Raw genomic sequence first — 16,603 nt, 5'->3', positions numbered from 1 at the left:
GACTCAACCTGATTTAGAGTTGGGCAGTCACTGAAAATCCCTTGATTAAGCACCAAACTGGTCCGGTGTTTTGATGGAAGATGCACGGACATTAAAATAGACGCTTACCGTACCTCTCATCTTGTGTGCTTGGAAATACACATACACGCACAAAGACGGATGCGCATGTAAACACAAACGCACACATAAACAAGCATTTACGATGCATTTACACACGGGCTCACGGACAGCGGGAGGGGGGACGGGCACACGGACAGCGGGAGGGGGAGGACGGGCACACAGAGAGCCGGGAGGGGGGGCGGGCTCACGGACAGCGGGAGGGGGGGCGGGAACAGGAGTAAAATATGCGGCTGCAAAAAAAAAAGTAAACGCCCACCGAATTTACCAAATCGCCGAGATTTGTGACCAGTAAATGTATACGTACAGCTGGCCCATAGTGAATGGAAGACACTAGTAATTGTTTTCCTTTTTTTTGTTTAAATGTGTAGCATGGATTTCTGAAAAGGCAAATCATGCATGCTCATGGTGTACTTTTACCACATATTTAAGCACAAAAATATTTAACCATAGGATAAAATCCCAAAACATGGCCATATAAGGTTGAGAAGAAGCATACGTAATTATTACCTATAAATTCAGATTCTCGGGTGAGGCTCCAGAGTTATGAATATCCCTAACCTTCGCTTTCAGACTAGACCACTCGTTCAACCACCATAAGGTGCCTGAAGAATCACCTTCTACAGAAATGCCTTTGCTTCTCTCCTCTAGTCTCATGTGACACTAACAGGACTTGAAACTGAAATAGGTAATTTGATTACTGATCCCAAATGATGCTTTAAAATTCTTTGATCCATGACAATCTAAGCTCCGAAAATGCTGAATAATTAATAACGTAAGTCCAAATCTATGCCGAATGTAAGCTCCTGAAATGTTGCAAAAATCATGATGTCAGCCAACAAAATCCCTACTGAGTTCTTTTGTCTGAACACTAATTGTCAGCAAGGATGGCTTCTATTATTGCCAGTTCCATGCATTATGTAGGCTCTCAGATGATTGTTATAGATGTGAATATTAGCTCCTGAAAGGCTACGTAGACGATGATGTAAACTCATAAACCATTAAATGAAAATGCTGTCAGGCTCTCTAACCCCTTCTTCTTCATGCTGATATGAGATATTAACAGAATATACACATTTAGTTCAGTAATATTTCTCTATTGCAAGTAAGAGTGAGCAGTAGAAATAGAAAGCTTGTGGAAATGTTAATATAGAAAAAAGGGATATGGGGATATGAAAAACAGTAAATAGGACAAAGTGATATAAATGTGACGTTAGAAATAGATGTAAGAGAGAGGGCGAAAGAAAGGGGTAGTGTGCTGGGGAGCATACATTTAGGAGTAGCAAAAGATAATGAGTTTGAGGAAATTAGAGACAAGAAATAGATGTAATAGTGATATAAAGAACAGAGGGAGTGTCGCAAAGGATTAATAGGAAAAGTGATGAAAGATAGACGAGAGGGTGCAGGGAAAAGTGCAAAGGAGTGAGTGGCAGAAAGAGGGATCTAACAAGAAAGACAGGAAGAGGATTTGTGAAGAGGCTGATAGCCGGAGTGGGATGTCAGGAGGACTGCGGTACGCCTTTGCCCTTGATGAATGAAGCTTACTTACTTGAGTTTTACATTTAAAATATACATTTATTTTCCCTTCTTGATTTTGAATAAATTCTCCTGACGGAGACAAGGAAGTGGATCTATTATTCTGCAAGTAGATGGTATAAATAAGACATAGATCAAGGGAAAGTTCTAATCTCCAAGCGCTACTCAGGTCCACCAACAGCAGGCAACAGAAACTGCAAATGTTACACAATTAACATCACGTTGACTCGTGGCAACACTGTCAAACACACACATGAAGCTACACACCCACTCGTCGCACATGCAACCATACACACACATTGCTGCATGTTAACTCTGCCCAAACACCAAGCCACTCATGGGGAGCTAAGTGTGGAGGGGGGTCTGAAATTAGTGCTGCGGGGGAGGGGGGGCGGGGGTGGGCAGCCACATCTTTTGAGGCATTCACTGTCCTGTTCTGCAGCAAGGCTCCGGCCTAGTGAGTTCAAGAGCACTCCCCACAGGTTTTAGGATCTGGAGGGGGAAGCTGCAGGCAGTTGGATGGAAACACACACACACGGGCTCACGGACAGCGGGAGGGGGGATGGGCACACAGACAGCCGGGAGGGGGGGGCGGGCACACAGACAGCCGGGAGGGGGGGGCGGGCACACAGACAGCCGGAAGGGGGGGCGGGCACACATACAGCCGGGAGGGGGGGGGCACACAGACAGCCGGGAGGGGGGGGGCGGGCACACAGACAGCCGGGTACAAGTGGGGCGACTAAACTCAGTCAAAGGAAGAAACGCCAAGGACCTGGGTGACGGGGGGAACCCTTGCGTGTCTCTCAAGCTTGAGGAAGGGCAGTACAGGTTTTCCCCAATGCCGGGTGGTAATGGTCAGGTCTGACCCAGGCGGGAAGACTTTTATCAGGCCCGAAAAATATCTTCCCAAACACCAAGCCACTCATGGGGAGCTAAGTGTGGAGGGGGGTCTGAAATTAGTGCTGCGGGGGGAGGGGGGGCGGGGGTGGGCAGCCACCTCTTTTGAGGCATTCACTGTCCTGTTCTGCAGCAGGGCTCCGGCCTTGTGAGTTCAAGAGCACTCCCCACAGGTTTTAGGATCTGGAGGGGGAAGCTGCAGGCAGTTGGATGGGCACACACACACGGGCACACGGGCTCACGGACAGCGGGAGGGGGGGCGGGCTCACGGACAGCAGGGGGGGCGGGCACACGGACAGCCGGGTACAAGTGGGGCGAATAAACTAAGTCAAAGGCAGAAACGCCAATTACCTGGGTGACGGGGGAAACCCTTGCGTGTCTCTCAAGCTTGAGGAAGGGCAGTACAGGTTTTCCCCAATGCCGGGTGGTAATGGTCAGGTCTGACCCAGTCGGGAAGACTTTAATCAGGGCCGAAAAATATCTGCCAAACACCAAGCCACTCATGGGGAGCTAAGTGTGGAGGGGGGTAGCACGGACAGCGGGAGGGGGGTGCGGGAACGGGCACACAGACAGCGGGAGGGGAGAGGGGGGCGGGAACGGGCACACGGACAGCGGGAGGGGGGGGTGAAAACCAGGTAAAAAATTTTTTTTTTAAATGCCGCTTACCTGCGAGGAAAGAAATCGCGCAGCCCACCGCATCCTGGCAACTTCAATCTCGCAGCCCACTTCTGCAAAGGACACTTTGAAACTGACCAAAACAGGACGAGAAAAAAAAAATAACATCCGCCCACCGCCGCAATGACGCACGAAAATGGGCGGGATGAGTAAAAATCGTGGGAACGGCCACGAATCTGCTCGGGGAATGAGTGACGCATCTCTGTTCCAATGGCTAGCCTCCATTTATGGAGCTAGCCAATGGGACAGAGAGGCGGAACGAAGCCCCATACTTGTTTACAAAAGTTTTTCGCCTGCGCGATACTGCTTGCGCAGTAAACGCCAGGCGAAACCTAAAAAACGACGCCTCTGCTGGTCAGTATAGTTTACACCCGTGGTACTCAAAGTACCACAGCCACGGGGGTACCTTGACATGCGGCCCCCAGCTGAATGACTGCACTGGACGGCTGTTTGCTTCAGGAAGCACAAACAGTGAAAAATATATTCAATAAACGGGAAAGTGTTTATTTACAGGCTAACTGGAGTAAAAGAAACAAAGCAAATAAGGTGCCCTCCAAAGCCTAACTTTAGGAACACATTTATTTTTCAATAAATCTTGCAATAAACACTTAAAATAAGATAGTCTATTCAGAATTCAAAATGTGTATTACATTAATATGCAGAAACATTACACATTAATACATCAGAATAGATAAGGGCACTCAAAAGTATTTTATTTAAAAATGAGTGTACAAATATTCATTCCTCCTCACACTCTGACAACAATGCTAATAGTAAACTAAGAGGCAAGTCACTTGCCACGTGGAACCCTCTCTGTGGTCAGGGTTGTTATAATACATGGACATCCATCCCTGCGTTGCTCTACACCGACGATGCAGTTTTAATAGGGCGCACATCAAATTCATTACGCCTCCTTGTCGAAGATTTTAATATTTTTATGAAAAATCTAGACTTAAAAGTTAATTTTAAAAAATCTTTTTTAAAGAGCAGTGGCCCAGGCAAACGGGCTATACGCCCAATTGCAATAGAGGGCCATAAGATGACGGTGGTAAAATCCTTCGTATATTTGGGTTTGGCCTTTGCTGCGAACAGCTCCTGGAGTGAGCACTTACCTCGCGCCAGGAGCAAGTTCTCAAAGGCCAATAACTCGATTCTAGGCATCCCTCGCCCCAAGACGATGGGTGCAGTATTAGCTATCCAAAGGATTTATAAACATCAGTCGGTAGCAACATATGGCGCTGAGATATGGGGGACGGTCAGCTGCTCTGGTATACAGCAGGAGGAGAATAGATTATGCAGAAAAATATTGAGTATCCCTATTTCAACCTCCCATTACATATTTCATAAAGAGCTCAATATTAATGTTATCACTGATTTTATTAGGGCTCGTCCAGCACTTATGTGGATTGCTGTATGGAAGAATGAAGCAGCCACCCTGACCCAGTCAATCATTAAGGATTGCTTAGGTTGTGCTAGGGACCTTGACATCCCGTGGTTGGGTGGAGTGTTGAGCAGTTTGCGCAGTATAAATATGGAATGCATTTTTTGGGACCCTTCACTTGCTGCTTTAGTCGCAAAAAAGGATATGCAGAATGCTCTGTATTCCTTATATAAGACCGAGCGTGACACAGTAGAGGTCAGTAAAACTACTGTGCGTAACTATATGGCCATTGAACATTATAGGTACCCACTCCACATCTATTTGCTACTACCGATGACCCTCTGGGAGACAAGTTTACTGTTCCGTTTAAGGGCTGGCACAATCTATTTTGCATTTTCCTTCCCACTTGGCTATAGTCCTAATCTAAACTCAATCCCGTGCCCGTGCGATGGGAGGAGTGAGCAAACTGTAAAGCACTTTACATTCTCCTGCAAATTTTATATCATATATTTTAAACAGTTTTAATGCCTGTATTTTACTAAGAGAAGACCATTTAGCTTAGAGGCAGCATTTGATTCCATGTTAACTCTAGATGATGAGGACCTTATTTTTCGCACTGGCACTTTTCTAAAAATGGCAGTAAGGGCACGCAGATCCATGGTTGAAGACTGAGAGTAATGTAAATAGTTTTGTACTGTGATGATCCAAAATTTCGCACTAAGTCACTTATGATCTGTTTAATGAATGTATTTAGACTATTTGACCGGGTAAATTTTTTTATATGTATGTAATGTATTTTTATATTGTGCTTTTATGGGTACTGTGGTACCCGAATAAAGATTGCCTGACTGACTGACTACATGGACAGCTTTAAACGTGTATTAAAGCAAACACAAGAGGTTTGTACTGCATATGCCATGAATTCAGTTATTTCAAGGTGCTATTATATGTCATAATGCAGAAACAGGAGGTAAAGTGAAACTAGGCAATTACCTAGGATCAAACAGTTAGGTCAAGTGTGGAAGCCGAGATTGATCCTACATTTTCTGGCTTCACATTGTGTAATTCTATTTCATTCCAATTCAATAATCAAGTCACTTCCTTTTTACACTTGCGTATTCGAAAGTAGCAATAGCAAGCAGATAGGCTTACCCCAAGGTCCGGTAGGGGGGTTAGCAATTCAGTATTGTCAAATCTATGCCTCTTCGAGAGACTAGGGACTTCATTTAGAGGGCAGTATGGAAAGAATGCCTTAAAATAACTCCATGACTCACTGACCACACCATGTATGTAAATCGCTTCCCCATCTCCCACCCTAACCCCCCACAAAGCCCCATTCCCATCATGTTGCCATTGATGCGGCCCGCGGGCACCCCAAAGCCCATAGTTTGTGGCCCCAGGGGAAATGTTTGTAAGTACTCATGGCATACACTACCCTTTTCAATCGTATGTGTGGCTATTCATGTCTGTTGTCTCGTGTGACGTGTTCAGGAGTGCCCTGGGTGTGTGCATCGTGAATGTTCCTCCTTGTGAGGTGCTGTCCCTGATGTTACATAGGGGATAACGGTCATCACGTTTGAGAATTAACACTAAAGTTTCCTCCATAGTTTGCGCTTTCCTCTTTCACAATAACAGAATTTACGGACGCTAAGCCCGAGAATTCGATATTGTCATTATAAAGCATCAGGCCTGGAGTAAGGCATTGGTAGTCGTTTGTCAAAACATCGTCTCTTTGCCTTATGTCGTCAGTAGATCCGAAGTGAATGGAACAGGAACCGGTTCCTAGCTGATTGAAACTTTGGGGGAAATGGGAATTACATGATGACCGCGCATTGATTTGCATACGGAGTCTCCTTTAAATAGTTCCATTTGTTGACTCCCCGAGTTTTAATTCTGCCCCGCTCTAGAAAGATTTTGTATAAACGTTCTCGCTGCTTCATTTTCTCTACATATTAACACTTTTGGACGTAATTAGAATGTCCTTGACCTTTTCCTGTTATATTTTTGTAGGATGTAGGCGGAGGCTGGTTGGAAGCAAAAAATAATCAAGGAGAGCGAGGTCTGGTTCCGTCCGACTATGTTGAGGTAAGTGACGCGGAGACAGAATGCGATTTTACATGAAGGGTTCAGGACAAAATGCAAAATATTTTCAAACGGTTACAGGCAGATACGGTGAATTACGGTGTAACACTTTAAGCGGTGCTCTAACGCCAGGGAATTATGCGATTGTGAGATATATTTTATAATAATGCGCATTGGTAAAATTAATTTTTCCAGTATTCTTGTGTATTCCTAATACGGGACTAGTACTGTGCGTCTGACCCTAAAATAGGCTACTTTCATCTACTTACTCCTGATGTAATAATACATGTCAGTGTGTTTAACGCATGCCACGAGCAACATATTCAATCAGCACGACACAAGTTCAAACCTAGAATGCCAGACAAAGCCTTTCAACTTCCTTCTGTCAAACATACGAGTACCCTTAAATTGGGTAAAGGTAACCATGCTTAACTGCGGTGCCTATGAACTGCAGAATTGAGAAGTGAGGCGTTGCAATAAACAAGTACTTGTTATCCATTTACTGTGAAAATACATAATATGAGACACTGTAAGAGAAAGGTTTTATATAATCTTATCTTAAAATGTTTAAAAAAAATGTTTTTTGTATTGTTATTTTGAGATTCGAGTTTATTAGCATATAAAGGCTATACAGCCAGCCTGGAATGCTTTCCCTCACAATGACCAACGGATGACCTTTACGAGCACTAAAAATAGCCTCAGAAATTCATCAGCCTCGAGAGCTGGCGATGCTTCTGTTGCCCGAATGGCGAAGACCCTGCCGAATAAAAACGGCATTGCATTCATTGTAGGACAGCGGCAGAAATCTCCAGTCTGTGATAATGGCCTTTCTAATTCCCCTATTCTCCCAGCAAATTCATGCGTTAAATTAAGTGCCCTTTTCGAAATACCCTTTATCCGTTAATTGTTGGGGTGTTTTGGGATTAGTTTAATTGTACACGCGATTTTAGAACGGGAATTCTTTTCTGGATTCCTTTTCGAGTTCTTTTAGGCGAGGTGGGTGACTTTGTTAAAGTTGTGTATGTTTTGCTGCTCAAAGCAATTGTGTATTTAATTAAGTAACTTTTTTTGTTGTTTTTACTAGCGCTTCATACCGCACTTCTGAGTTTTCTAAGCGTCGTTAATACATTGTTCCTTTTACTCCTATATACTGCACAATTATTGACCATGAAAAGATGAAAGAATGTCTTCTTCCCGGTTTTCAAACGAATGACCTTCATAAAACCGCATTGATAAGCAGCGAGCTCTGAGCCAAACTTTGATGCATGCTTGTGCTTATATTTTTTCATAAAGAAATGCAGTCACTTGTTAATTTTAGCAAAGCAAATGTTTCATTAAAGAGGAACAAAGGATCGAGGCGAAACCGTAATGAGAGGCTATTAAAATCACAGAACTGATGCACAAGAATGAAGAAACCATTAACAAAAGTCAAAGTGAAGATATCGTGAGAAAGTGGATTACTGGCACAGAGCAGGCAGGTTTACTTGAGAAAATGTGTGAATCATTTAGTAGCAAAACACTTAAAAACGAAACTAAAATCCAGTGCTAATTTATAACAAGCATTTACAATTCGATAGGTCTCGCATTTTTGAAACTTTTACCTATTGGTAATGTAAACAACAATGTAATTTATTATTGCAGTTTTTTTAAACACATAAATAAAAGGCATTGTCATTTACAATGCCAGTAGTTCAAAATCTCGCAATTGCAAAACCTGTTGCATTGCAAATGCTTGTTTACTTACCTAATCAGCCACATAGAGTAATATACCAATTAATTGTACTCTATTTTTTATTACACTTCTAGTGAATGATATATTATTTACTAATGGTGAATAATATATTATAGCCTTAAAGCCCGCCGTAGCAGGCTATACCGGCTATTAACCCCTTGGCCACTGCGCTAATTACGTCGCGGGGGTGAGCGTGGCGCCGCCATGCTCGTGTCGGAACCACGCCGCCATGAGTCACGGGTGAGCTGTTCTCATGACGGCGTGGTTCCGTCACGACTCAGCTCACTCACTAATTCGCCCGCACAGGCATCAGTGCCGCGTGGGCGAAGCGGCCGCAGCATGACGGAACCACGCCGTCTTGAGCACACGCCGCCCGTGGCTCATGACAGCGTGGTTCCTTCATGCGCAGGGAAGGGGTTCAAGGCCCGCTCCAAGGCCCGAGCCTAAGGCGAGGGGCTTTAACATGGGAGCTGGACTTTAATAGCCGGTATAGCCCATCTACGAAGGGCTATAGAATATTCCAACAAATAAAACAAAGCCCTCTTTGAGTTCAAGGGGTTTAAATTCCTTCGGGCTTCAAGAGGCCTTTGAAAACAACATTGGAATGTTGCTTTGCAGGCCTTTACTTACCCATAAAAGCATGGAGCACTCCATTGACTTCATGTGAGCTCCCAACATTCCCATTCCAATGTTCTAATATTCATTATTAGTATAATTTAAAAGACTGATTGAAAACAATGAAAGTGGACTTGCAACTTACTTCCATAAGGAAGAGCTGCCCTGTGTTCCTGGTACTGAAGTTGCCACCTCTGAGTCCAGTGGTCGTAAAGGAAGTGCCAGGGGTTGCAGGTGCGACCTCCTAAATGACCTCCATGGATGTACATAACACACACAAAACTCTCAAATTTTGCATGTCTATCCATGCCTAAGTAGCTCTTCCACTGAATGTTATTCCCTTTCCATTCTGGGACTTGTACTCTTGAATTTATAATTGGGTAAACAGTTCTTCATGTCCCATAATGGAAAGCAAATACTTTGACTGGATGAGATATGCACATACCTGAGAAACTTGATAGTTCTGCACACAGTTATCGGAGTATGGCACCTGGTGGATACAATACAGGGGTTTTTAGGTCTCGCCTTTTCCATTCCGCAGGAATGGATTGGAGAGAATTCTAGTGGTCAAAATACTCGTCAAACTATGGCTTTTTCAGTGCGGTTTTCTTCGAGTTCACGTGGCCACAGGCACGCGCTTTTGGGCCATAAACTTTTTTTTCTCGAGCTTTTGTTGTTTTTCATTGGCTCTTCACTTTGGCCACGCCTCATTGAAGCTGCTTCCTCCGCCCACCTTCTCTCTGTCCTGCGCGTGCCTCTTGCTTATCTCACCGTAGCACGACAACATTCAGACGTGCACTCTTTCCAAGCATACCCCCCCTGCCTTTAACTCGCGGAAACACGCACACTAAACACAAACAGCCCACAGACTCTCTCCCATTCATGCACGGCAACACGCACACGTCGACAACATTCAGACGTGCACTCTTTCCAAGCATACCCCCCTGCCTTTAACTCGCGGAAACACGCACACTGAACACAAACAGCCCACAGACTCTCTCCCATTCACGCACGGCAACACGCACACGTCAACAACATTCAGACGTGCACTCTTTCCAAGCATATCCCCTGCCTTTAACTCGCAGAAACACGCACACTAAACACAAACAGCCCACAGACTCTCTCCCATTCACGCACGGCAACACGCACACGTCGACAACATTCAGACGTGCACTCTTTCCAAGCATACCCCCCTGCTTTTCACTTGCGGAAACACGCACACCAAACACAAACAGCCTACAGACTCTCTCCCATTCACGCACGGCAACGCGCACACCAAACACAAACAGCCCACAGGGAGCATAAGACCAGCATACGTGGTAGTAATGAAAACGATACAGAGTCCAGCCGCTGCGCACCAAATTCGATCTTTTGGGACTCACATGTAGCTTACGTTACGAGCAAGATGGCTACCTGCGTTCATCCGGCCTATCAGTCCCACGCATCGAAAGCCCCCGTGTCCCTATTACCCAGAAGCCCTGCACCATAGAGAGACACAGGACAGCTGGCACTCTCCTAGATGTCCATGCTCTACAAATCGGGACACTAACGATAAATGTATTTTTGGTCAGAGGAGTTAAAACTCCCTTTTGTGTCTGCAAATAAATCATCATTTTGGGACAGAAATAACAGGGAACACCAATCCATGCAGTTATTCAAAGACAGAGGTCTGAGGATAACTAGCACCAAGACAGGTAATAGACTGTGACCGGCACAACTGCAAAAATTATTCACGCACGGCAACACGCACACGTCGACAACATTCAGACATGCACTCTTTCCAAGCATACCCCCCCTGCCTTTAACTCGTGGAAATACGCACACTAAACACAAACAGCCCACAGTCTCTCTCCCATTCACGCACGGTAACACGCACACGTCGACAACATTCAGACGTGCACTCTTTCCAAGCATACCCTCCCTGCCTTTTACTCGCGGAAACACGCACACCAAACACAAACAGCCCATAGACTCTCTCTCTCCCATTCACGCACGGCAACACGCACACGTCGACAACATTCCGACTTGCACTCTTTCCAAGCATACCCCCCTGCCTTTCACTCGTGGAAACACGCACACCAAACACAAACAGCCCACAGACTCTCTCCCATTCACGCACGGCAACACGCACACCAAACACAAACAGCCCACAGACTCTCTTCCCCCCCCCAGACTCTCTCCTATTCACGCACGGCAACACGCACACCATAGCTTCTCTCTCATTCATTCATCTGCACGTTCCTGCCTTTCACTCGCGGAAACACGCACACCATAGCTTCTCTCTCATTCATTCATCTGCACGTTCCTGCCTTTCACTCGCGGAAACACGCACACCAAACTCAAACAGCCCACAGACTCTCTATCCCACCCCCCCACACTCCCAGTCTCTCTCCCATTCACGCACGGCAACACGCACACCATAGCTTCTCTCTCATTCATCTGCACGTTCTCCCCCCCCCCCCCCCAGACTCTCCCATTCACGCACGGAAACACGCACACCATAGCTTCTCTCTCATTCATCTGCACGTTCTCCCACCCCCTTCTACTTTTATGCCCGCTTTTCTCTCAAAACATTTTAAAACACAACCAACAGCCCCCAGACTCTTTCACATTCACGCACACCATCTGCTTCTTCCTTCTACCCTCTCTAAGGTCCAGCGCGCGCCTTTTGCTGAACCCACCCCCTTCCTCTGTAGCACGACAACATTCAGACGTGCACTCTTTCCAAGCATACCACTTCCTGCCTTTCAACTCGCGGCAACACGCACACGCACTTCTCTCTCATTCATCTGCCTGTTCCCCCCCCCCCTTCTCTCGCACGACAACATTCAGCTGTAGTAATTAAGTACGGTAAAATTAGCAAAGCACCAAAAGACACATTTTTTACGAATTTCCTTTGTTTTCCAACACTTTACATTATCTAACAATTCTAAAACATGGAGAATATCTCTTTTTTGCAATTTTTAGGAGATACTTACTTAGGGTAAAAATACAAGGATACTGCAGTTGGTTAATCTCAGTTGTAAAGATTCTAATCTGTTGTCTGACATCCGCTGTGAAATGTAAATGTGGTGCGAAAATGCAGACCACTGCCTCTCTCGCATCCAGCTGCACGTTCTTCTACTCCCCACACCCCCTCCCTCTCATGCGCGCTCTACGCTCTCCTTTTTTTTTCCTCGAAACTCAAGTGAGGCCGCAGACTTGCTACATAACTTGCGTTCTATTTCTTAATTTTAAAGTGACAGAAGACTTACTCACTCTGGCCTCTTACTCACTCTGGCCTCTGCAACATAACCTTATTACTTAACACTAGTAAGCACAACCACAGTACCAACACAGCCTAACTCACCACCAGCACAAACCACAAATAACTGCTTTTGAATTTGATGAAAAATAAAAACATATTTTACGAATCATCTTATTTTAACTAAACCTTTACGTTACTTAGCATTGGTGATGATATGCTGCTCTATTCAACCACACTTCCTTCTTTAACTCCCTGTTCTCTTCTCTTCTCCTGTGCTCATCTACCTCATTCTATCTATCTATCGCTCTCACTCTATCTATCGCCGTCACTCTATTTATCTATGTATCGCCCTGAATATATCTTTAGCACTCGATCTATATATCGCAACTCCACAGCATCACTCAAAGGCACCACAGCATCACTCAAAGGCACCACAACATCACTATGCGCTACCACAGCATCACTGAACGCCACAGCATCACTCATCGCAACAACATCTATCCGCACCACCACCGCATCAATCCATGCAAAAATTCAACAACAACTATTCATAAAAATCTTCGCTCAATGTTTCAAACTTTATTACAAATGCCACAAATTTTTTTTAAGATTTCACTTCTAATCTTAGATATTCTTCACCAAAAAAACACTGAACATAATATTCACAAAAGGTATTTAGGAAAGTTTACAATATTGCCATTATACATTATAAATAACTTTTATTTCAATATTAATGAACAAAAAAAAGACATTTATATTAGTAAGATGTATACATCTAAGTCACGTAAATACAAAACATGTGGCATTACAAATGCTATAAGTGTCACATTTGCTAAAGTTAAAAGTATTGGCATTGTAAATCACAAAACATAAATATAAAATGTCATTTACAAAACCAATAGCTCCAACTTTCCTACTGCGGGACCTATTGGCAACGCCAGTGCTTGTTTCAGATTACCCCCAATTCCCTACATATGACACAGTAAGGGGTACCACATGGCTCCACATCTCGGGGACACCGTAGTCCAGCCAATTAAGTCCTCTACACATCTCACTAATCTGAAAATGCAGTTTGGGTGGGTTAAGCCAAGGTGAACCAGGACTACAACTCCCAGAATGCATTATTAAATAAACATCAAGAATTGGTTAAAGGTTTTTCTAATAACTTGGAGTCCTGTGGTAACTTTATGCCCAAGCCTAGATTCCCTACATATGACACAGTAAGGGGTACCACATGGCTCCACATCTCGGGGACACCGTAGTCCAGCCAATTAAGTCCTCTACACATCTCACTAATCTGAAAATGCAGTTTGGGTGGGTTAAGCCAAGGTGAACCAGGACTACAACTCCCAGAATGCATTATTAAATAAACATCAAGAATTGGTTAAAGGTTTTTCTAATAACTTGGAGTCCTGTGGTAACTTTATGCCCAAGCCTAGGGGAGGGTTGCTGGTTTACATCCACTCCTGGTTTTGATTTTTTTTGGGGGGGGGGGGGGGGGGGGGGGGGGGACTGGAACCTATTTTTCATCATCAGACTTAGACCCAGAAAGACATGAGGGGTAAAAGGCACGATGAAGTAAAAAAAGATGGGAAACCGTGAGAAAGAGAGAAAGCAGGGCTGAAAAAGAACCTGCAAGACTGAGGTTCGGAAACGGGTAGTGTGGGGTGGGGGAGGAGAAGGCCTGAGATAGAATTAGGACGAGGCGGCTTTAATGTTTCGTACTTTCAGTGGCCTCCTAACAAACCTTTTGAGCCCCTGCACTTATTTATAATTGATAACTAGGATTATTGCTTTAAAAAAATTAGCTCTAACAGTGACTGATGTGTTCCACTTACATCCACACATGCCTTTTTTAAACAGATTGTACTCGTGTTTTCTCTTTCCATTCAAAAGTGTGACGTCACAAGCTGCAGAGCGTTCCTGACTAAAAATGCAGGTCTTACCGAAGTGACTAATTTTACAGGAGTCACTTGACAGGTCTTTGGATGACACCATGGACTTCGTTCAGTGTTTGTTACGCTTCCGGTTAATGCTGAAATAAAACCCCTGAACGCTTTGTTTATACCACAAACACATGTTCTCCTTTAGTTTAAATAAAATATGTCTTTCTTACCTTAATTAAGGTGCACAGATTTTAGCAACCTTTTTAAGATGAACGGCCGATTTACAACTTATACACAGACTTCTGCAGGAGGTGATCAACCCACTGAGCCGCCTTACGGCTATCTGGTTAATCAAAGCTTTCTTAACTTCACCAATCTCTTTCCAAATGGATACAACTGAAGGGGGTACATGTAGAGTTTTAGAGGCACCCCGCAAGCATCACAGCTGCCAGCACGCCCGCCCGCTACAAATGTGAGACTTTAGCCAGTCCTAGGTTTTTAGCCCTCTGCACTTTGCATTCTGGAACTTGTTGTTTACTTTTCTCATCATAAGCGTGGGCTTAAATATCCTAGAATAAACACTACTCCTGTTGGATTTGAAAGCGGGACTATCTGAAGATGTCGAACAATACATGTGTCCACTGGGAAGCTATGAAGATCTGGGGGACTTCCTGTACCAAAGGAAAGGTGCTCAGAACAAATGGAGCGCATGAGTCACTTGGAAAGTGTGCCAGAGGGAGAGGCCCAACATATAGGAACATGCACCATGTTCTTTCAGACATACACCTCTCCAATATAGAGCAATCATGCTCATCAAATTGTCTAAGGGCCTACAGTACTAACAGCCAGATTCATGGAGCAAAAATCATCGCGCAAAGGCCCAGATTCTGCGAATCTGGCCCTTTGCGAGCGCTTTTTTAGGTCTCGCCTGTCGATGCGCATGCGCATCGAGCTTGCGAGACTATTGGGGCTTAAACAGTCTTTAACCAACTTGCAAGGAATCGTGGCGATTCCTTGCAGTGCCCGTGAAATTCAAGCTTAATGCGCATGTGCATTGAGCTTAAAAGCGCGTGCACATGCCCCCAGCCGCCTGCTTGCATGTATTTTCCCTCAGCCGCACTCCTCGCACACCCCCGCTCCGCCCCCTCCCCTGCCTGCCGTGTCGCGTTTCTTCAGTTCCCTTAGCCGCACTCCAGGCCCCTGCTGCTTTCACACCCTCATGCCGCTCTCCCCGCTCCGCCCCCTCCCCTGCCCGCCGTGTCGCATTTCTCCTCCCCCCTCCCCACAGCAATGCCCTCCGTCTTGTTTTACCCGTTTCTTCTTTTCTCTATCTGTCCCGCGTCCCTTTCTCTCTTTGCCTCGCAGCGTCTTTTTTTTTGCTTCTGATGCCCGTATGTTTCTTTACAGTATCTCAAGCATGCCAAAAGTTCTTTTGATTTAAACATAAAAAACGACCATGTCTAGAACTTAAAGAGCAAGAGATTAGTGCCTTTCGTTTTTAAACTCGGATTTCCTCAAACAAACATGAGCCCGCGTCCCTTTCTCTCTTTGCCTCGCAGCGTCTTTTTTTTGCTTCTGATGCCCGTATTTTTGTGCAGGCAACCGAGGGGTTCATTCATGGCTGGCCGGTGGCCGGCCGTACTTTCAGTTTCCTGCTTCTCCAGCTCCTTCCTCTCTGCTGGAAACAGACAAAAGGCGCCAGTGGTGCACAACATAGACGGAGCCATCCGGCTTAATGATTGCTTTGGAATTCCATGTGTTAACAGTAAACAGACCAAAGGCGCCAGGAGAGCACAAGCCACACAGAGTTGCACCCCCACCTCCCCCTCTCGCCTTAGTCAAACGAGGTGTTTGTAACCAAGGCTGCGTCTTCTTTGTTGCGTTTATAATGTACATGGGATGTTTGGGTTCATGCTGGGTAGCGCTGCAGCCATTGACTCTCCCCCAGCCCTACCCTCCTTTGGCTTCTATAACGCACTGTTGTAGTACTGTTAAGGTGGGCTAAAATACAGGCACTTTCTTCTAAACTAAACATATGTTTGTCGTAATCTCTTTGTTTTAAAGTGCAAACAATGTTTTAAAATGCTGCCGCTGTTAGTTACACGAGGTGTTTGTAACCGAGGACGCTTCTCCACATGATCGCCTGCCTCTCGCACACATGTGAGTGCGTTTCAACTATGTTTTATTAGTACCGTGCTGTGTGTTGGCTTTTTCATATGTTGTCATGGGTCTATATTTTTATAATAATGGCAGCGCTTTAGGCAACGCCACCTGCAGATAATTACCCGGACGTCTGCTGAGGCAATCAGCAGCGCTGCTCTCGAAGAATAACACGGGGGTCCATAGCAGTGCCACGCGACCGGTCCGGCGCGCTCTCCTCCCTGCTACCGGGGGCCAAGACAGGCAGGGATATCCTTAAATTGCACAGCCAACGA

At 45.1% G+C, this 16,603-nt stretch overlaps 1 protein-coding gene across 2 annotated transcripts in view; it reads left to right on the top strand.

Annotated features, from left to right (window-relative positions):
* Window positions 1–16,603, top strand: part of SNX9 (sorting nexin 9) — an 884,063-nt gene that overhangs the window by 289,880 nt on the left and 577,580 nt on the right. For both annotated transcript variants that reach the window (XM_078648636.1, XM_078648635.1), the window contains exon 3: window positions 6,617–6,691. In XM_078648636.1, the coding sequence (XP_078504762.1) occupies window positions 6,617–6,691 (75 nt within the window). The remainder of the gene's footprint in view (window positions 1–6,616; window positions 6,692–16,603) is intronic.

This window comes from Lissotriton helveticus, chromosome 6 (genome assembly GCF_964261635.1).
Source record: "Lissotriton helveticus chromosome 6, aLisHel1.1, whole genome shotgun sequence".
Taxonomy (NCBI): domain Eukaryota; kingdom Metazoa; phylum Chordata; class Amphibia; order Caudata; family Salamandridae; genus Lissotriton; species Lissotriton helveticus.
This window is presented reverse-complemented; position numbering and strand designations above follow the sequence as displayed.